The sequence below is a fragment of the Tachysurus vachellii genome, chromosome 17, assembly GCF_030014155.1.
Source record: "Tachysurus vachellii isolate PV-2020 chromosome 17, HZAU_Pvac_v1, whole genome shotgun sequence".
Lineage (NCBI taxonomy): Eukaryota > Metazoa > Chordata > Actinopteri > Siluriformes > Bagridae > Tachysurus > Tachysurus vachellii.
In genome coordinates, this window is record NC_083476.1 from 14,309,631 (window position 1) to 14,331,124 (window position 21,494).

A 21,494-nucleotide genomic window follows, 5' to 3' on the forward strand; every position below is an offset into this window, starting at 1 on the left:
ACATCACACATATATATGCTCTTTCTCTTGTTTGTTTTTTATTGTCTGGAAAAAACCCACTCATTTATATAGAGTTTGAAAATAAAATAAAATTAATAATTCATTATTTTGATAATTAATTGATTGTTTTAATTAATCCTCACACAAAAAAATCAAAACGAGAAAAATCGTCTCCCATATCTTTCTCGCAAATGCATCGACTTACCGTGTCTTCTCTCACAATTAAATAAACGATCAAGCTTTTTTCAAGTAAGAAACCTTTTCTTTTGCTTATTTTTCTTTTATTATTTGTCATACGCAACATCATAGTTTTCACTCTCCCTTTATTACATCATATTAGAACTTTTTGATTTGCTTTACACACTTGCAGACGGTTCCAACCATGACATCATGGCTTGAATAAAGCTCTTCTCTGAGAGAATCCTGAATTCATCCATTAACCATTATAGTTCAAGGTTTCAGTTCCAAGTTGTGATTTTTCTTTTTAATTATTCACCAGGATCTTCACGTTTGTGCGTTATCAGTACAGAAATAGAGACGTTAAAATATTGCCACTTTAACCAAAAAAAAAAAAAAGAAGAAAAAAAGAAAAAAGGGGAATAATAACAGAGCAAAGTCACCAGTGTGCTTTGTCTGGAGTGAAAGATTTATATAATAAATAATGGCTACCAGCATTTCAGTGTCAAAAGCTTTCAAAGGTCACCAGAGTATGTAAAGTAACCACTGTATATAATTCAGGAATTGTCTATAACCTTAAAAAAAAAAAAAAAAAAAAAAAAAAGATCTGTGCATGAGTGTCAGGTTCATCTTTTTTCATAGATGACAGACAGAAATGTTGTCTAATTCATGCAACATTAGACCCTGCTTAGAAGATAATTTGGCACAAAAATGAAGATGGAGTATTTCATTTCTTTCTTAGGAAAACAATGCACTTCATTCTTTACCACATCTATAAAATACAACTTTTTAGAGAACCCCTGAAACCACGGTAAGGGTAAAAAGCATCAGGCTATTCCTACAGACCCCTTTAATTGATGAAATACACAGACCGTTTCTTTTCCCCCAACAGTCCTCCCTAAAGTTTAACAGGTCTACAATAACAAACTACTCTGGGTTGAGAGATTATTCCAGGTCTTACATGTTAAAGCTTTTTTAATAATAATAATAATAATAATAAAAAAAAAACATTAAATTGTACAATGAGAAATTGAGAGGGGGACAAAAAAAGTGAAGTCTTGTGTGTGTAACATTTTAGAGAGACCTCCTTTGATCTGAGAGTCCTGCATTTGAGGTTGACAGCACCTTTAAAGCAACATAGTGATGGGTTTCTCTAGAAACCTGCGAAACTCGGCCAGCCATTGTGCCCCGACCGCACCATCCACCACTCGGTGATCACAGCTCAGAGTCACAGACATAATGCTGGCCACGTCAAACCTAAATAACATAACAAAACAAAAAAGAATTTATAAATAAAGAAATATTTCATTCAAATATTCCTTAAAATACATTATATACATTATATATAAATATATACATATACATTTTATTTATATATATATATATATATATATATATATATATATATATATATATATATATATATATACACACACACACATACACACATACACACACATATACACATATATAAATACACATATACGCAGAGAGAGAGAGAGAGAGAGAGAGATCAGGCAAATAAGTATATATTGTACTAGGAGAAATAGCAGTTTAGGTCACATCAACAGATTCACCCAAGCTCTGTCACGGCTTTGATTAGGAAATGTGACCAAGAACCCAGTGGTCACTGTTACTGACTATGACCAGACAGCCAGCTCAAGGAAGCAAGGGAGAGTCCTGGTGGATCGGAGCATCTTCCACTCACAATGATAGTGGCTACTGTGCTCCTGGGGACATTCAGTGGTTTATAAATGGTTTTATTCCCTTTCCCAGATCTATGTCTTGACACAGTTTGGCCTTGGAGGCCTATGGGGAGGTCCTTGGACTTCATGACACGTTTTGCTTATTTACCACATGAAGATTCCAAGTTCTAGCGGCATCTCAAGAATGTTTTTTTTACACATTTACAAACATTTCTAAAATATGTATTTGCTTTGTCATTATGGATTCTTGTGTGTAGAATCATGCCCAAAATGTCAATGAAATCCATTTGAACATAAATCTACAACCCAATAAAGTGGCAGGGTCTTAATACTTTCTTAACCCCCTGTATATGTCAAGTGATGCACATTTAGGGCATTAATACCTTTTGTAGTCCAATTTAATGAGAGCAGAAACATATTTAAAAAAAAAAAGTGCTGTTTCACAGTGCAGCATTACACAATCAAAGGAAAACTATATCTGCCTCTTTCTGCATATATGAGCTCATTTCTAGGTGACTTGTATTCATTATCGATCTCATTCATATTCAAGTTTACGTTAATAACCCTGTTGATCTGTAGTTAGTGTCTCGCCTCCACATAGCTTAAGACCTTTCTGCTATTAAACAGAGTTCGATATTGTTGAATTTTATATTCCTCACCCTTTCTCAGTGTCTGCAGGCAGCAGCCTCTTTTCTGAGCCTCCCACTGCCAGGATACAGGCTTGAGGAGGATTAATGATGGCAGAGAAGTTCTTGATACCATACATGCCCAGATTGGAGACTGTGAAGGTGCCACCCTAAAAGACAGAACACACCATTATTACAGCCTGGTTTTAACATTTCACATGGTTTGCCTTCACACTCTGTTTCTTAAAGTGTGAAAGCTGTTTGTTGCGATTGAGAGCGGTCAAGAAAACCAATTTATAGTACATTTGAAAACAAGGCTTTGGGTCTCACATCAACTAAAGCTTGAAACCATTATGTGAGCTGCATCTGGTGTGAAAGTCCTCCTCTCTCAGTACTGCACCTAATTAAAGTGATAAGTTTATTCAATTTTTACCAGAACATCCTGTTTTGAGTTTCGTGATGTTTTTTTAGCAGAACAGAACGAATGCCATACTGATATATACAACCAGACTTTCATAGCACTGGATCACTGTAATGTTATTATGTCCTATTGCATGTGAATACATTGCCTCCTGTGCCGGCCTGCACGGCTATACAAATGTTTTCATCTCCTTGTTTACATGGTACTCCGTCATGCCATATAGCTCGGAAAAATACAATGCGGCGCTCTTAAAGGCAAACCAAGTAACTGCGAATTGCGCAAGTGAGAAACGGTCCAGAAGAACTACTTCTATGTAAAACTATAAGCCTATCCTCTAAACAAGCCTAGAACTGATCCTGGGTGTTGACTCAAATATTCGGGCCAAGTAAGAAAACGGCAAAAAAAAGTACTACTTAATATCTATCGTGTCAAAATAAAATACTTGAAGTTTAACATTTATACAGGTTATGTTATACTCACCTGGAATTCATGTGGCTGTAGCTTGCCTTCACGTGCCTTAGTAGCCAGTGCATTTATATCTTTACTGATAGCTGATAAGCCTTTAATATGAGCGTTGAATACAATAGGAGTGATAAGACCATTAGGTGTGCTGACTGCAACACTGACATCCACCACATGATTTCTGAAAGTTAACAAATGTGTGTATTAATAAGAACAATATTAATAATAATAATAATGATAATAACAACAAATTGTAATAACAAAGTTCTTTAGAAATTATTTAGAAAGAAATGCTGCCATCTTGTGGTGATAAGCAGTTTTTGCATTAGAATCCATTTTCTACTAAATAGAGTTCTGAAACTAAACCTGAATCAAAAAAGGTCCCTCTTAAATTCTACCATTTTAAATTCTGCTTACGCTAAAAGAAAAAAGGGAGAAAACTGCATTTAAAGTTTTCATTCCAGCCCAAGGAACAAAAACAGCATACATAGTTACATTATATAAGCAGCTATAAAGCCTTTAGTTTAACATGTAATAAAAAAATATATGGTCATAAAAACCTAGTCATTGACCTTAACTGAAAACCTTGCCAAGTTTAAATTTCTTATATAAAATTTGGGTTGTTGTACAAAACTCATCCTCGATAACATCTGATGGGTTTTCCCAGAATGGCAAACAGCAGAAAAGTGAAAACAAATACACATTTAAACACAAATATAAGAAAGTCTGGATCACTCATTGGCCAGATATTTGCATCAAGACACAACAGGCATGTTGCTGCAAGCATAACCAGCCCCTAATAATTCAGCATGCTGACTCTTGCAATATAAGAGTTACATTGTGTGACCCGCCAAGAGCTTGTATGAAAGCACTGGAAGTATGTAATGAGTGAATCGTGAATCACTCACTGTCGGATAACTGTGTCCATCCAGGAGGAGTTGGCCTCAGGTACCTTTAAACATGCCAGGGCTGACGCTTTGATGATGAAGTCATTCACTGACAGTTTAATGTTGTCTGATTTCACCTCCTGATCATGGGATTATAGAGAGGGAATGGGAAGAGAGAGACATTTATAATCTTACCAGTTCCAGCAAAATGTTACGGACATGACGGTTCTCAAATGGGCAAAAAAACAAAAAACAAAGGAGCTGTGCACTGTCACCGTGTTAAGCTCTCTCCTGAGGTCCAGAACTTGGTCCATGTTGATATCCACAGACAAGTAGTAGTGAGGAATAGTCTGCTTCGACTGCATAAGTCTCTGAGCAATCACCTTATTTAAAAAAAGGAAAAGTAGGAAAAAGGTATAATTAATTATTGTTTCTGCATAAAGATGATGAGACGAGTGAGATTATTATATCATTATGCTTACTAGATTATATTATGCATTTTCTTGTCATTGCCTAATGCTCATGTTCAGCTGTTCCTTAGCCCCCGGTTTAATAAACATAACTGAAGCAAGCGTGATCGTATCTGAGGAGATCATAGCCGTACTGAAGGAGACTCACTTTGCGGATGTTGCTGATGGGGATGTCAGTGAAGGTGCCAGTCGGAATAGGTGCCACAGCTGGAGCTGCTGGAGCACGAGCAGGTGTGGTAGCTGGGGCACCTGAAGGCTGGTACCATAAGAAGAAAAAAGATCACTAATAATTAAGATTACTAATTATCTGACAATTTCAGACTCTAGATCTTCTAAAATGGTGCCACTTGGTCACGGGAAGCAGAAATCACTCATATGAAAACTGAGGATTTGGAAATACCACCAACCAAGATAAAGTTACACAAGTGAGTTTACATGTCTGTCCTACCTAGTGTTGAATTGAGTTCTGTTCTGTTGATACACAATAACTGTAGCTAAACGTGCTTGTTTGATTTACACGGTACTTGTGGGGCTTTATACTGGCTTTGAAGGCAGAACAGCAAACCAACTAACTGTGCACTAGCTACATACACTCACCAACAATCTCTGCTACTTCCTGTTATTGTTCCTTATGTGTTTTTACACATTTGTCATACATGATATGATCAGATTATTCTTTTCATTTTGTTGCATGCTAGTGTGACTGTATGGTGAAACTCCATAGGGTGAAACTTAAAATCTTGCAGTTATAAAAACAGGTTTCTCCCAATTTGCAGTGAGAAAACGAAGAAAAAAACGGTTCAATCGGCAAAAACATTTCACTCACAGGAGCTGCCTTGGCTGGGACAAAGTTCTCAATGTCTTTCTTGGTTACTCTTCCGTCTGGTCCGGAGCCTGCACACATTAGAGACAAGTGTTTTAGAAACTGTTGGTGCTTGTGTCAGGAAAACTCATCCATGTCATGCCACAAAATCTCTCTGTGCCCCAAATGATATACTATATGCTATGCACAATGTACTCTATATGTGTATGAAATTTATCTCATATAAATTTCAGTATAAATTTCAGGGGCAGCATCTCATTATTTTAGAGAGTAGAATCAAATGGAATATGTTTTTATGCTGAATCTTTGTTTATCTGAATCTTGAATATGTTTTTCCCCTCATCCAGTCTCGGTGCCTGGTAGCTCTGCCCATCTTCCACTACATAAGAAAAACTGCGAACGTTGAGTGCATGACATGTTTGTCCATCCATCCATCCATTCATCCATCCATCCTTTCCGGTTGAGTTTAATCACACACTGTTTATACTACAAAATAGTGTAGAATATGCGATTTGGGATGCACCTTCTGTGTGTACTGCAGTGAAACTGTGCACTCACCAGTGACCTGTGTGAGGTCAATTCCTTTCTCAGAAGCCAGCTTCTTTGCCAGGGGGCTTGCAAACACTCTGCCCTTCCTAGCAGCAGCAGCTGGAGCAGGAGCAGCAGCTGAGGCTGCCACAGGGGTCACTGGAGCTGCCACCTGAAGAAACAGTCAAGGTTAGACATGCATCTATATCGATAAAGACAAATGTGCTTTCACTATACACATAACACAGAATATCGGATTCCTTTAAGCCACTATCTTGCTTGAGACAAACTGTGATATCAGATCAACGGTTAGAACAGTTACATAAACTAAAACCCATTGTTTTTTCCCCCAGAAACAACAAATCTTCAGCTAGAATTGTAATTTAGAGATGCCAATCAGCTGAGGTGGGAAAACGTGCAAATGACCTTCACCGTTTACTTTTCCTGGAGTTGCAGTAAGACCGGCCTTGACATGATGCAGCCCGAAAGCAGCCAAAAACAATAAAAAGCAGTCTGTTACACCACACCACGCTGCTGTAAACTTAAAGGTGTTGCAACTCGGTCAGATGATATCGCCCGATATGTATCCAAAAACAAACCCAGACCCAGTTAAATCTCAGCACTTTGCATGCTGCACAAACATCTACTGCTATTAAGAATTCTGAAGAAATCCTGAAACCAGTTTGTTTGTTTTATCAGGCGCTGGCTAACTAACTGCCTTGAGTTTCTAGATCTCTTTAATTGTGAATCAAATCACAAAAGCCATTCGCTTGGCCATAAAGACAGAGAATAAAAGAAATGATGAAACACATGTAACTTACCGGTGCAGGGGGTGGAGGTGGGCTAGTAGCTACACCAGTCTCAACATAGTCAGCAAATGCAGGAATGTCAGACTCTTTTTCTACCATGATGCACAGAGGAGTTCCTAGCGGGACATCTCTGGTTCCCTCGGCCACCATGATCTTAGCCAAGTAGCCCTCTTCCTGTACCTCAAAACCTTAAAAGAAAAATATTTTTTGCCAGGTACTTTTCTTCAAACAGGTCCCAAATTCCCAAAACATAAAAAGCAAGTATTCTGTGTTGCCTGCTGTTTGGGTTATTTGTGTTGGGAACTGGGAAAGCGCGAAAATGTGGACTGCTTGGGAAAAAAAGGACTGGTTTTGGGAAACACTGCTCTAATGCACAAGATCTAAGATATTTGACTCATTACAAGATAAATAAAGGTCATTAATAGGATTTTTGTGATTGACTTTCTCCTGTTAACAACTACCTCATTAATACTGCACAGCCACAAGTGTGATTATAGTGAATATCATCAAAGCCTAGTGGTTAAGGTGCTGGGCTACCAATCTGATGGTTGTGAGTTCAATCCCATGTCCAACAATCTGCCACTGTTGGGCCCCTGAGCAAAGCCCTTAACCCTCACTTGCTCAGTTGTATAAACATGAGATAATATAAGTCGATCTGGATAAGGGGGTCTGCTAAATGCTGGAAATGTAAATGACAGGCTTGAGTCCAACATTCACTATAACCACACTTTTGAGAGCATGATCCCAAAGGTGCCAAAGAAGGAATACTCACTTTACAGCACAACAGCTAGCGCCTATTGATTTATACATTCCTGATAAGGCAGCTGTCGGAAAAATGGGCATCCCTTCATCCTTTTCATAGTCAACTGAATACAAAAGGTTATATTCCTGAAACGTATTGTTTACTATGTCTGCTAATGGATTTGCTAACTCTACTGAAGTATGCGCTTCAAACGATGAGGTAGAATTTACCGTGAGTAAAAATACAGATCTATAAATAAAAACAGTTGTCTTTCTTGATCACGTTAGCTACCACACTTGGTATGATAGCAATGTTCTGCACACTTAGTTCAGCTGTAGCTAGCGTTAAATGTAAGTTTGCTGTTATCGTGAGCACTTTCGTCTCTGCCATTTAGCAAATTTTACTCTGAATGCATCCAAATTCTGGAGTTCATGTCCCTGCCTTCAGATCTCAGAAATGAACATGACTTGTAAGTCAACATGCTTTCAGGCATGACGGTTCGTTTCTCTGCATGCTTGACTTACTGCTCCACGTTCATAAATACCTTCACTCACTCTCCTTCCTGCCTCTCACACTCTGTATTGGAGACAGTTTAATAGCCACAAAAATGTTCTTGAACTCCTAAAAGTTCCAGGTTACTAGCGATCATGTGAGAGTCACAACGCGAGTCACTACTTACCAATTGTAGCCTTATCAGTCTCGATTTCAGCGAGCAAGTCGCCTTCGCTCAATTTTTCTCCCACTTTCTTCTCCCAGCGTTGCACCGTGCCCACCGTCATTGTGGGGGAAAGAGCTGGAAGAAGAATCTACACAGTCCATGATAAAAAAAAGAAAATCAAACTCCTCGTAGAACTCATGATAAAGAATTACAAATCCAAGCTTCCTCGTAGGACCTGAGGAATTGTCAAAGCCGATAATAGCACTAGCGCATAATACGGCGGCTTAACTACAATAGCTTAGTTGGAACTTGCTCCGGTAGTCACCAGGACTCACCTTCATGTGTGCTGGGTACGAGCTGCCAGGGGCTTGTGGCGGAGAGGGAGCTGTGGTGGCGGCTGCTGGTGGTGGAGTTGCTGCTGCAGCTGATGATGAGGATGGAGTTAAGGCGGCTAGTTTTTCCAGAGTAAAGTCCTTGAAGACTGGGATGAGGTCAGGGCTGAAGTCAGATACAAAGGCTTTTAATTCCAACATTTAGGACAACTTGAGACAATGTGAAACAGAAATCAGAACACAAATTTCTGTATGTTTTTTTCAGATTGAAACAGATTCAGTGTATTTGCTTGATGATGTGGAGAAGGTGAAAAATAACACTATGCTGTCGGCTACTATTATTTTTTCCCCCTCTAACCACATGTGCATGGCTCAGTGGTGAAACTCTATGGGCTAACCTAGAAGTAATGTCATCCCAGAAAATCCCCGCACCACCAAACTGCTTCTGAGGAACTGAATCTGGACTGAGATGTTTAAGCACATATGGGTGTGATTGGTCGGGGTCTAAATACTTAGTACAGTCTACTGTTGAATACCTGAGGAAAGTAAATAATCCTTGAGTGCACATTACCGCCCCAACTTTACAAATTAGCAAATGTAGTTTTTGGAAAAACAAACAAAAATAAAGACCCAACATGAATGATGTGAACATCTTCTAAATAGTCAGCATTGTGCAGAAAAGTCTCTTGGCCAAATGCATGTGAACAATGATACTGACACATAAAGGCTCTTCTACTTTGGGCTTTTCCCGTTAGGGGTCGCCACAGTGTACTCTATCCTCGGCATCATCTACTCTCGCACCAATTAACTTCATGTGCTCATTTAACACATCCATATATCTCCTCTGTACTGTACAAACCATCTCAACCTGAGCTGACCCACTGACGTGCTGGCTCTTAAACCTGTCCATCCTCATCACACCTAAAGAGAACCTCAACATCCTCATCTCTGATACCTCCATCTCTGCCTTATGTTTTTCTTCACTTCTACACACTCTAACCCATACAGCAGAGCTCTCAGTACTGTCTTGTTCACCTTTCCTTTGATTCTTTCTCTTTTCCACACTCCCCATCACACTGAATGCTTGACTCCAAATACTTAAACTCCTGCACCTTCTTGACCTCAGAACCCTGTAACCTCACTGTTCTACTTCCCTCCCTCTTGTTCATACACATGTATTCTGTTTTACTTTGACTGACTTTCATTCTTCGTCTTTCCGTTGCAGACCTCCACCTTTCCAGGTGTTCCTCCACCTTCTCTCTACTCTCACTACAGATCACAATGTCATCCGCAAACATCATTGTCTACGACTGACACATAAAGGCACATATCGGCAAATCAAAGACACGTAGCAGCAAATGTAACCTTGGCTGAATACATTATAGAAAGAACCAGCAATCAATATAGCAATTTTAACCTCAGAACTGGGTTTCACTGAGAACTGCACCTCCTCCTCACCTGTCAACGGTAATACAGATGACTGCTCCAATGGGCACGTCTCTTGTACCCTCCGGTACCAGGATCTTGGCGAGATAGCACTCCTCCAGCATCTCGAATCCTACAGTGGCCTTGTCTGTTTCCACCTGAAGTAATAGCACACAGTTGTTAACGATGTTGTTTGTATCACTCAAGACATCTGATGAGATCCTGAGGCTTAAAAGCTCTTGCTTCATAAAGATCCTACTCCTGCCATCTTCAGGACAAACTGGATCATCCAGGAATGTATTACTTCCAAGTAACGGCAGTCACCAGAATGTTTAATCCTTTAATTTTCTAACAGTTTGTATCTGTTTATAGTCTTGTTTAATGTTTAATGTCCAATAACAAGTTCATGTTATCACTTACACTACAGAAGCTCTAAACAGTCTCTCAAACCACTCTGTTAAATTTAGTAACACAAAAATCCTTCAGTTGGTTGTTACAGAGAAACCACAATACCCTCAATTATACAGACACCTGTGTTGGAAAACTGCACTATTCCATTGTGCCAACACTTGAGATTTCTTCCATCAGCTCTAGATAAACGATTCCTTACCAGCATAAATTCATGTGTGCTGTTACTACAGCAACATGTTTGAAGGAGTGCACTGATATAAACCTGTGATTTGCCCTATAGTCAGAGCTACCTTCCGAGGTACAGTCAGAGAAAATTAATCAGTATCTTCTGACTAATCAGGTTTGAGAATGAAACAGTGCCAGTGGTTTAACTGTGGGAAGAAATGATTCGTGGCAAAAGATTTTTTTTCCAGAAGTATGCAGAAAGCCAGATTCCTGTCTCACCTCAGCGATCAGGTCGCCCTCGTTAATTTTATCGCCCTCCTTCTTCTCCCAGCGAGCGATGGTACCCAACTGCATAGTGGGAGATAAAGCAGGGAGCTCAACCTGAAAGAATAAAAAATAAAAATTAAAGGAAGAAGGCTGAAGGATCAAAAGAATATTCTTATGGGAATATTAAATAACAGTCTCCATGTTCGGACCATGGATAAAGAATAAAAAATGATGCAAGTAAAGAAAAGACACAATCTGAATTACAATGTTAATGTTGTGATCAATTACAATTCAACACAATGTTTACAAGAATCTTATGTCCTTTTTTTTACACTTTATTCTAACCAGTTAATTTATTAACATGTAATTTCTTGTTAAACATTTTTCCAAAAAGAAAATTCTATTTTGTTGGGGTTATTAATCACAATATTAAGTATCGCTGTGTGGCATATCTGTGCATGTTCTCCTCATGCCCATGTCAGTTTCCTTCGGATTCTCCAGATGGAAAAAAAGATAAAATAAATAAATAATCCACAAGGTGTGAACGAGTGCTTGTGTTTGGTGTCATACTGGAGTCCCATCCAGTGTGTATTCCCAAGATACTCTCCTGATCCACCACATCCTGACCAGGAAAAATCTGTTACCGAAGATGATGATGATGACATGCAGGTCATGTTTATCTTTTAGTGTGAACTATCAGGATCAGAGTTTATTGATCTGTCTCCTTGCCAGGTGAACGTCAGGCTTTTACAATAAATGTCCAGAGATTGGGAGAAAAAAATATGTTGTTTTACATGTATGTTATTTCATCAGAGGAGGTTTTCAAGGTGACAGCTTGAACAACACAGTGAGGGCGACGTGTAGCATGGATGGCATCATACAAAAGGAAGTTGTAAGTGCTACACATATTTAGATAAGAAAAGTCTCTTCTCAATTTCTTACAGATGTAATAAAGTAATAAACAATGAATTAGCCTGAATTAGCAGCCTGAATTAGGCTGCTAGTTATGTTTAACTAGCTGGAAAATAAATAAATAAATAAATAAATAAACAACAAAATAAAGAAAAAAAAACAACAGCCGAAACAAGCAACTAGTAAGAAAGGTGATTAGCACAGCAGTTTGTCTAACCAGTTAAACATAACCAGGTTGAGCCTGTTTGCTACCTATCTAGCTATTTGTCTTAGCAGTAACGACTAACCAGTTAAACATAACTAGTAAACATAACCAGGTCGAGTCTGTTAGTTAGCTAGCTAGCTAGCTATTTAGCTTAACAGTAACGACTAACCAGTTAAACATGACTACAAAACATAACCAGGTTGAGTCTGGTAGTTAGTTATCTTAGCAGTAACAATTAACCAGTTAAACATAACTAGTAAACATAACCAGGCTGAGTCTGTTAGTTAGTTAGCTATTTAGCTTAGCAGGGTAACGTTACCTTCTGGTGAGGCGGTAGACTGCAGACTCTTTTGCTCTGACTGAAAGCGACCTTGTGTGTTTGTAAGTCCCGCGTTCTGCACTTTAATAAACTATAATAAACATGTCTGCTGGAGCTCAGAGCCCGGACTGTGCACGAGCCGCTCCTGAGGCACAGCACCGGGCCACAGCGGGCGCCAGCAGCCGCGCGTGAGGGGACGACCGGGCGGCTAATAACTCTGACCGCCGGCCTCAGTCTCAGCGCTAAACGCAACATTTCTAACACAAGTCACTGAAGTAAAACTAGCCTGGGTTAAAGAGAGGCTTCTCTGCTATCAGAATATCTGACACCTGGATCACTTCTGCTCTCAGAATGTAATCAGAAAGCCTCACTTTCCAATGACCTCCCCTAGCCAAAACATCCGCTTTACGGCACTCTCCTTCTCCGTGTCCTCCCGGCTTTGCACATGGGTTGCCAGAGCATTACAAATTCCCCTAGAGTCTTACTAAAGTATTATGCCCAATCTGTTGTGCTGTGTATAAGAATTAATTACAGTGTATATAAAATTATATCAGTAAAATAGGCAGTAAATTCAGCATCAACTGTTCACCATGAATGTAAACAGTTTTTATTTTTTACAGAACACGTGTTATATTAAGCTAGAAAGGGACCGGAATATTCAAATCTGTGCTGCGATTACAATAGTGTTAATTTACAATAAACATCTGATCCAGCTTCATTATTTTTCTTTTACACTGTTGTTTTAGGAAAAAAAATAACTTTTTGTTGCAGCCATAAAGAATAAAAACTGCATTTATTTTGCAAACATGGCAACCTCCGTGGGCGATGCCAGACTCGGTTCGGGAATTGCCGTAAAACGTCGCAAAGACCAAGTTTGACAGCATGAAAACTGACTGTGCTCTGGTTGTTTTTGTCTATTTGTATTTACATTTGTGTATTTTTAATGTCTGTGTGTTATCTCTGTGTACTGGAAGCGAATGACACTTAAACAAATACTTCTATAAAGCTCATTATGTAAAGCTCCTGTAAGGCAATAAAGCTCCTTCTGATTCTAATTCTGATTCACTGATTTATTTACACTGTAAAGGGAAGAACACAACCAACTTCCGGTGTTATTCCTCATTACACTTGTTATATGCAAAAGTGTTCTTAACACGTTTTGTGTGCTTGTTTAAAGGCTGAAAGTAATGTATCAGATTTATCCAGCAGTGACAAATAAAATAAACAAATAAAATGACTCCTAAAATGCCCTTACACTTCCCGTTATTTAATATATATATTTAATATATAAACTGTATTTTCCTTTTGCTAGTTGTAATTAACATTTTTTTTATTTAAATGTAGTTTTATAATTTTTTCTTCTGGTACTTATCATTATTATTATTATTAATAATAATAATAATAATATGAACTGCTTATAAAGAATCCAAACAATTACTCCTAAATATAATTATTAAGACGTGTGTGTGTATGTATATATATATTATATATATATATATATATATATATATATATATATATATATATATATATATATATATATTTTAAATCTCATTGTATGTCACTTTAATATTATATTTTATAATTATATAATATATAGACTACAAATATAAATATAATATTAAGACATGTGTATCTGTATGTGTATATATATATATAATATTCTATTTTTTTAAATTTCTCATCTGTCACTTTAATATTATATTTTATATTATATAACAAAGACTACAAATTATTACTCCTAAATATAATAATTAAGACATGTATGTGTGTGTGTAATTATATATATATTACATTTCTCATTATCTGTCACTTTAATATTATATTTTATATTATATAACAAAGACTACAAATCATTACTAAATATAAATATAATATAATAATTATAAATAATATAATAAACTAAATATAATTATTTGTAGTCTTTATATATTAGATAATATAAAATATAATATTAAAATGACCGATAATAAGAAATTTCATATTGTAGCCTTACAGAAACATATAAACAGTCAGGTATTAAGTGACATCACGTGAAAAGGCATTTATTATTTTGTTACAGCATAATAGAAAAATAGAAGAGAACAAAGATTAAAGAAGGAAGAGCAGCTGGGTAGCACTGTATTCTGGTAACATTATTAAGTGCACTGGCAATTTGAGTCATTATTTGATTTTTGTGAGAGCTACAGCTCGTCTGTCTGTGTTCTGGAATAGAGCTCGAATGAGACTCTTCATTTCATTACTGGAGAACTCTTGTGCGAGAGGCCCTTTGCCCTCTGCCCACCTAGAGGAGAGAAAGTGTACTGTAGGTCAGTAATTCAATACAACTAAATACTGTACACTAGCATGCATTACTCTGCTATAAATACTGAATATACTAATTAGAAGCTAAAGCCCAGCATGTATATGGATTATATGAATATCTAACATTTTTTTGGCAAGAATTGAAGAAGCACAAGAAATTTGGTGCCAGCTTTTCTACAGTACAAACAGACATCATATATTATAGTTCATTATTTTAATATTAAATCAAAATTCTTCATTTTTTAATCAAACAGTATTTTTTTTTTTGTGTTCCAGACTTCCAGGTCACTTTTTTAATTAGACCTGTGAAAAAAACAAGTTTGAAAGGGAAGAGCGGGGACGAGGAAAAAAAACAAGAAAGAAAGAAAAAAACAAAAAAACAAAACAAAACAAACAAAAAAAAAAAAACGGACCTAAGACTTAGTGTAAAGGGTAAACAAAGCTTGAGCACGGAGTCAGAGATAAAGAAACGATAAGCTAATTATATCAATTGGTTTTAAATATTGGTTTTGATGTATATTCACTATATATTCTTTTAGTTTGTGAGTCTAAATGTGTAAAGCACACTGCATTTCTGCAGCAACACAGCTTTGTTCTTGGGCTACACTGACTAAACCATGTGACTAAACTGACTAAACCATGAGAAAGCACCCTGTATTCAGAGTTTGACTGTTCTAACTATAAGAGTTATGTTCCGATTATTAATGTGCTTTGTACTACCTGTCGACAATCTCTTGCAAACTGGCCTGCAGCACTATGGACAGCTCTTTAAAGGTCATCCACTTCTTAACATAGACTGGCACTTCCTCTTGGTATTTCCTGTTCTTGGACTCCTCTGGTAAGGGTGTGAAGACTAGCGGACCTTCCTCTATGATGGTCTGGCAGAGTGTGTGTAGACGCTCTCCGTCTTCAGTTGAGATATCCTGGGATGGGATTAATCGTTTGTTAAATCTGAACATTCTTTGTTCTGAACATCTTTAAAGAAAGTTTTAATTGTTGCCATTTTGGGACTCACCTCTAACATCTTGATTTTGGAAATCAGTTCAGAAATTGCTGTATTCAAAAGTGTTCCCATGGATTTGCAGTATATATTCACTGGTAGGACATCTTGCCAGACTTTTCCCAGTCGCTTTAGTTGGTGAATTACCTAAACAGCATCACCAAATACTGCTTACAAATCAGCTCTCAAACAAAACAAGACTACATCAAAATAATAAACTTGAAACATTTATTTTAAAAGGATGTTTGATCTCACTTGTCTGACTGCCTTGCTGGCCGCAGTGTAATTGTCTTCATCGTCTAAACTGGAGAAGTTTCTGGCCGTGGACAGCCGCTCCAACATTTCTGCTTTCTGAACGTTCATCTGTGCCACAAAACACTGAGCACCTAAATGAGATAACAGCAAAAACACACAAGGTGTAAAATTTAGAACATCATGTGCATTTCTCAGGCACAAATCTTTTCAGAAACTAAGTAACTTTAGATGAATTTAAACAACATAAACCAGGGTTGACGCAAGTTCCTAAGCATTGTTTTTTAGAGTTCAGAAGAACTATTTTTCAGATCTCAAAATGTACTAGAAATGACAGAACAAATATCTATAAAACCTACCCAATTTTCTAAAGCCTGGCACCAAGTCAACAAAATAGGCCACTCCATCTTTCAAAGGAAGGTGTGGTCTGAACTGATGCCCGAGTGTCAGCAGATGGTGGGCAAGGAACATGCAGTTGTTGTGCTGGATAGCGGCTAAGTGAGGAAACTTAAGCAGGTTGTCCCTGTGTTAAAGCACAACACAAACCCTGTTAACAATCATGAGGTTTAGTTTTTTCTTTTAGGAAAAACTAAAAGAAACATTTTATTAAAAGCACGACAAGCAAACTCACTTGTGGTACGTTGGAACCACATCATAGAACAAGTGAAAAATATTGCGGGTGGTGTAGAACAGCTGGACAGCACTAGAAAGAAATGTAAAAAATAATATTGGAATATTGCAGCCATTTTCCAACCAGAATAGTTTGGTCAAAAAATATGACACAATATTTGTTCTGAGGTTTGCACTGGAGTGACCAAGACATTTTACCCAAAAACCTTTCTGTAAATAAATAAACCACAGAATCTATCTATCTCTAGCTGTCTGTCTGTATGTGTGTGTGTGTGTGTGGAGGTGAACACTAACATTATTATTAAGGTATTTAATCATTTATTTTTAACGTAGGAGCTAAAGCTGTTAATAGTGAAGTGTGCCATAATCGTACCACTGGGGGGAGCTGCCCACTGCCTCAGACAAGGTTTTAATAGCAAGCTCCATCAGCTGTTGAACTGACTCACTGATGCGACACACAGGCAGGCACAGAGTGCGCTGGCCAAGCTGTTTCTCATTCTCCAGGATCGGCTGATCACAATGGCCACTCTTCTTTCCCTCATGCTTCTCTTTGCTCCCTCCACCATGGCTTGGCAGTTTAGGGAGGCTGAGCTTGTAGTCTGGAGAGATCTGGTGATCAATTATGGGCAGGTCAACAAACTATCCAGAGCACTTATGGGAAAATCTGCAACAATTACAGCCACTGATGATGGTCACAAGCCTTACTTTAACTGTGTTATGCATCTCTGAGGTCATTAGTTTCCGGGCAGCCACTATGACATCTTGGCATTTTTTGCTAGCAAAATGGCAGTTTACATTTCTGGCATACTTCAAGAGATCTGTGGAGTCTCCAGACAGGTAGCTCATTTCCTTTAAATGACCCTCAAATTCTTCAGTTTCTTTAATAACCTGAAAAGAAAGAAAGATAAATAAATAAACAAATGAATAAATAACACCCTCAACGTCAACAACTGTCAACTTATTTTGCTAACAGTAGTTACCGTATCATAAGCTGCAAGCTGACTGCTATTAGTTGGTATGGAATACAATAAGCATTCCCTGATGATACAGTCTGACATCTCCTCCCAAATCTGGTCTCCCAATATAGCAGACACTTTCTTTTCACCAACAGCTGTATCTATGCAGACAGTAGATAAAGAATTAATTAAAACCCCAATGAAACTGTGACAATGAAGCTGACAATATTTAAAAAAAGAAACTGAGATGAGAGTACCGAACAGATGTCTGTGAAGGGTCTTGAGCACTAAAATGATTTTGGCGTACACATCCGCAGGAGCAGGGCGCTCTGCTAGGTTCTCTTTGGTCTGTAGACTCAAAACTGTGCCCATCTCAAGGTGCTCACTGACCTCCACCATCAAAGATGGGTATACGATCAGAGGCTTTATCATGTACTTCATTAATACCTGACCTGGAGTGGGGCACGGAGGAAACAATCAATCATACACAAAACCCTTTTATTTTATTCTGGTTTTAGATTGAATTAATAAAATTATACTACTACCAAATAGTTTTATCTTTTTCTGCAGCTCTCCTTGAATAGTAAGGGCCTGAAGTACACTGGAAAGAAATGCACTGGGCATGTCTTTTTCCTTTTTGTATTCTCCTCCACTTAAATGAAGTGCTGTGTTCATAAAAGACTGCAGTCCAGTCAGTTCTGTAAAAATAAATCATGTTTGAATGACAATATTCTAGACAAAATATATACGTGAAAAATTTCAGACGATCTGGTTTAGGCTGGAGTTTCCTCCAGGTTCTCTGGTTTCATCCCACCTCAAAAGAACCTGGCAGTAGATGGATTGGTGACATTAAATTGCCTCTGCGTGTGAATGTGTGTGTATACGTTTTTTGCTCATATTGTTTATGTTGAGCACTAATTGTGTATTGGCTACGCTACATGGAAATCCTTAGATTTTTTGACACCGCCAACATTAAGATTTGTTCAAAATAATAAAAAAAAAAAACGGTTTCATAACCATGATATTACCTGTCACAGACTGCAAGGCTAAAGATACTCTGAGACTCACTACTTTACACTGTAACACAGTGTTGTCACATGAAAAGATAAAATAAAATATTTACAAAAAATTGAGGGGTGTACTCACTTCTGTGAGATACTGTCTATTGTAGGTCTTGACGTTATTAAGAATAATCTTCTACGTTTACTTTTTTCTTTCTTATTTTATCAGTACTTTAACCTTTGGCGGGAGGTAGCTTCCACACTGCCACTTGCTTCCACTCCTCTCCAAGGTGGTAGATGAGGTTCTCTCTCTGGATAGTGATCTCTGAGCTAAGAGCACGAAGTAAGGGCAGATCTGAAGTGTTACAAGCTTTCAAGGCTTCAACGCTGGCTCGCGCCTTGAGAAAAGTAAATTAGAAATAATAATAATAAATAAATTTAAAAAAAAAAAAAGTCACAGCAACAGTAAAAGATTTAACATTCAGACTTGACAGAATGCAATATTAAATATTTTGTCCATGCACAACCTACAAATTGGGTTACTAGTATCCAAGCTGGAAAGACAAAATGCACACAGAAACTTCAAAACTTGCATTCTGCAAATATAACCCATCTCTTGGTTCTACAGATGCCACAAAGAGTGAAAAAAGTGACGTGACATACAGCTAAGTATGGTGACCCATACTCAGAATTCGTTCGATGCGTTTAACGTGCACACACACAGCAGTGAACACACACCCGGAGCAGTGGGCAGCCATTTATGGTTGGGTTCGGTGACAAGGTTCGGTGCCTTGCTCAAGGGCACCTCAGTCGTGGCCGGCCCGAGACTTGAACCCCCAACCTTAGGGTTAGGAGTCAGACTCTCTAACCATTAGGCCACGACTTCCCAAAATTCACAACTGGCATTATTACCCACATTTCCAAGTTGTTTTGCTGCTGTCTCATATTTCTTCTGTTGCAAGGTTTTGTGATATTCCTCCATGGCTGTGTCAAACTATAAATGTAAAAAAAAAATTATTTTCTTATGCATTGAAAAAGGTACTTAAATCCATTGAAGGATTATGCAGATTTTATTGCATTACCAGATCTTAGAAGCTGAGTAAATGTGACTACATGTAAGTACACTGAACTGAGTAAACTCGTTTACCTCTTGTAGATGTTGGAGCGTGTTTATCACTGCAGTGTTCTTCTCCAGCTGCTGCTTAAGTTTGGCATATTCAGTTATAGACTCATGTAGGTTTCTCTGCACCTGCACGTAAAGCCATGTCAAGACTTTGCTTTATTTGCACTTCAATCTGAATGAATTTATTCTGACTGCACAACAAGTCAAATGGCATAATGTATTTAAATACAACATAAAATCAAAGTCACTGCTAAAAGTCATATTTTTATACATTATCTAAACCGTACATAACAAAAATACTGTGAGCCCCAGCTAAGCTTAAAAAAGTAGCCAAGAATCCAACCACATTGCTTTTGATTTGAACAAGCAAACATGCCTCTTTAAACAGACGTCAAACAGAATAATACATATTCTCTCTTCTAAAAGCCCACATTTAAAATAAGTTATTTTAAAAGAATTTTAAATTCTGTTTAATTAAAAAAAAAACTTCCACCATTTCACATGGTCAGTCTTTGTTGATCATCGTACATTGTAGAAAAGGTCTTTGAACAATCTTTAAATTTATGCTAATATAAGTAGTCAGGGACCACCAAAGTACCACCACTGACGATAAGAATGATGATACCTAGTGCTCTGGTAAAAGCGTATCAGACGCATGTTATTCTGCAGCATTACTGGCACAAATATCATCTGCCTGGAAGAGTCGTCAGAAGGAAATGTACCAGCAGATGCTAATGTATACCTGCACAATGTTTGAATCTTGCAGATATCTCATCATCATGCATTTGTTCATACCTCATTGTCAATGCAGCTTTTCAGGAGATCAATGTCTTTGGATACAGATTCCACCTGATCCATAAGTTCTTGAGCCGCCATCATACTGGGTATAAACTCACTGTATTTTTTGTTGATCATGTCAGATACCTCCTCCTAAAAAACAAGAGAAAAACAACAACAAACAAATATGAAACCTGAAAGGCTTAAAAAGAATTCTAGTGTGACGTGAACAATGTCTTATTGCTTGCACAAGTTACTATCAGTTATATCATTTGATGTCACGTTTAATATATACATACAACCTGGTTTTTAACGAGCAGAACTCGACGCATTAAACTGTCCTTTCACGAAGAACAAGAGTTACAGTAAGAGTTCATAATGATCCTGGTGTAAGAGGCTAATACAGGCTAACGAAGTAGCTTAGCGTTGAATGACACGTCAACCGGCTAATCAATGTGTCAGACGATGATCTAATCAAACCAGTGAACTAGCAAGAAAGTGGTTAGCAAGCAAACTAACTAACTAACTAACTAACTAACTAAAAGCAACAACAAACACACAACAGACAAAACCTTCAGAACAGCAGTTTTCTGAAGCAAAACCCAGTGCTTATATGAGCTACATCATAGCATACCAGCTAACACATTTAGCCACCATTATAACACCATATTCAACACCCAGTAATACTAAAGAATTAGAAATGTTTAACCAGATGGCACTTTAAATTTCGTATCTATAACAGACAACAATGACAAGTAAAAATTGCCAGTTAGCTAGCAAACACAGCTAGCAACGTCAGTTTCGACCCAAGTTTGTTTACCTTGGTTTCCTCCACTTTCCGCGACAGTTTGGATATTTTCGATGCAAGGTCATCTTTTTCCAATTTTCCCGAGCTCGCAAGTACTTCTGTAACAAACGAAGCCATCTTCCCGCAAATTTTCTACCGACTCAAAACTACCGCTAAGTCAAATCTTACTGCTGCCCGCGCGCGCAAGACCATCTGGGAGACGGTCTGTTCCGAATGAACAGATTCACGAATCATAATGGGAGTCGGTTCGTTCAAAATGAACGATTTCCCAGTTAACCGTCGAGTCGGTTCGTTTAAA

At 37.8% G+C, this 21,494-nt stretch overlaps 2 protein-coding genes across 2 annotated transcripts; both read right to left on the reverse strand.

The window, feature by feature from the left end:
• Window positions 1-259: 259 nt before the first annotated feature.
• Window positions 260-12,786, reverse strand: dlat (dihydrolipoamide S-acetyltransferase (E2 component of pyruvate dehydrogenase complex)). Its single transcript, XM_060890848.1, has 14 exons — window positions 12,346-12,786; window positions 10,922-11,023; window positions 10,100-10,224; window positions 8,645-8,807; window positions 8,331-8,457; window positions 6,922-7,097; window positions 6,131-6,272; window positions 5,576-5,643; window positions 4,898-5,005; window positions 4,555-4,662; window positions 4,301-4,419; window positions 3,411-3,573; window positions 2,543-2,679; window positions 260-1,434 (listed from the first exon to the last, which is right to left on the reverse strand). The coding sequence occupies exons 1-14, from the start codon at window positions 12,598-12,600 to the stop codon at window positions 1,305-1,307; spliced, it is 1,923 nt and encodes a 640-aa protein (XP_060746831.1). The 5' UTR covers window positions 12,601-12,786; the 3' UTR covers window positions 260-1,304.
• Window positions 12,787-14,364: 1,578 nt separating this feature from the next.
• On the reverse strand, window positions 14,365-21,417 carry zw10 (zw10 kinetochore protein). The gene is made up of 16 exons (XM_060891323.1): window positions 21,209-21,417; window positions 20,407-20,541; window positions 19,636-19,737; window positions 19,405-19,482; window positions 18,727-18,886; window positions 18,033-18,185; window positions 17,745-17,939; window positions 17,512-17,648; window positions 17,237-17,419; window positions 16,905-17,140; window positions 16,533-16,604; window positions 16,261-16,424; window positions 15,905-16,035; window positions 15,665-15,796; window positions 15,370-15,572; window positions 14,365-14,629 (listed from the first exon to the last, which is right to left on the reverse strand). Exons 1-16 carry the CDS (start codon window positions 21,311-21,313, stop codon window positions 14,509-14,511), a joined length of 2,307 nt encoding a protein of 768 aa, XP_060747306.1. The 5' UTR covers window positions 21,314-21,417; the 3' UTR covers window positions 14,365-14,508.
• Between the last annotated feature and the right edge of the window lie 77 nt (window positions 21,418-21,494).

Bases quoted from the DNA above. Each gene is read 5' to 3' on its own strand.
- dlat (XM_060890848.1), bottom strand. From the start codon at position 12,600: ATGTTGCGTTTAGCGCTGAGACTGAGGCCGGCGGTCAGAGTTATTAGC. The intron at 11,024-12,345 runs GTAACGTTACCC...TTATTCTTTCAG, and splicing joins GTCTACCGCCTCACCAGAAG to GTTGAGCTCCCTGCTTTATC. The intron at 10,225-10,921 runs GTGAGACAGGAA...CTATTACTTCAG, and splicing joins AGGGCGACCTGATCGCTGAG to GTGGAAACAGACAAGGCCAC.
- zw10 (XM_060891323.1), bottom strand. From the start codon at position 21,313: ATGGCTTCGTTTGTTACAGAAGTACTTGCGAGCTCGGGAAAATTGGAA. The intron at 17,940-18,032 runs GTAGTAGTATAA...GCCCCACTCCAG, and splicing joins GAAAAAGATAAAACTATTTG to GTCAGGTATTAATGAAGTAC. The intron at 17,649-17,744 runs GTACTCTCATCT...CTGTCTGCATAG, and splicing joins CCTTCACAGACATCTGTTCG to ATACAGCTGTTGGTGAAAAG.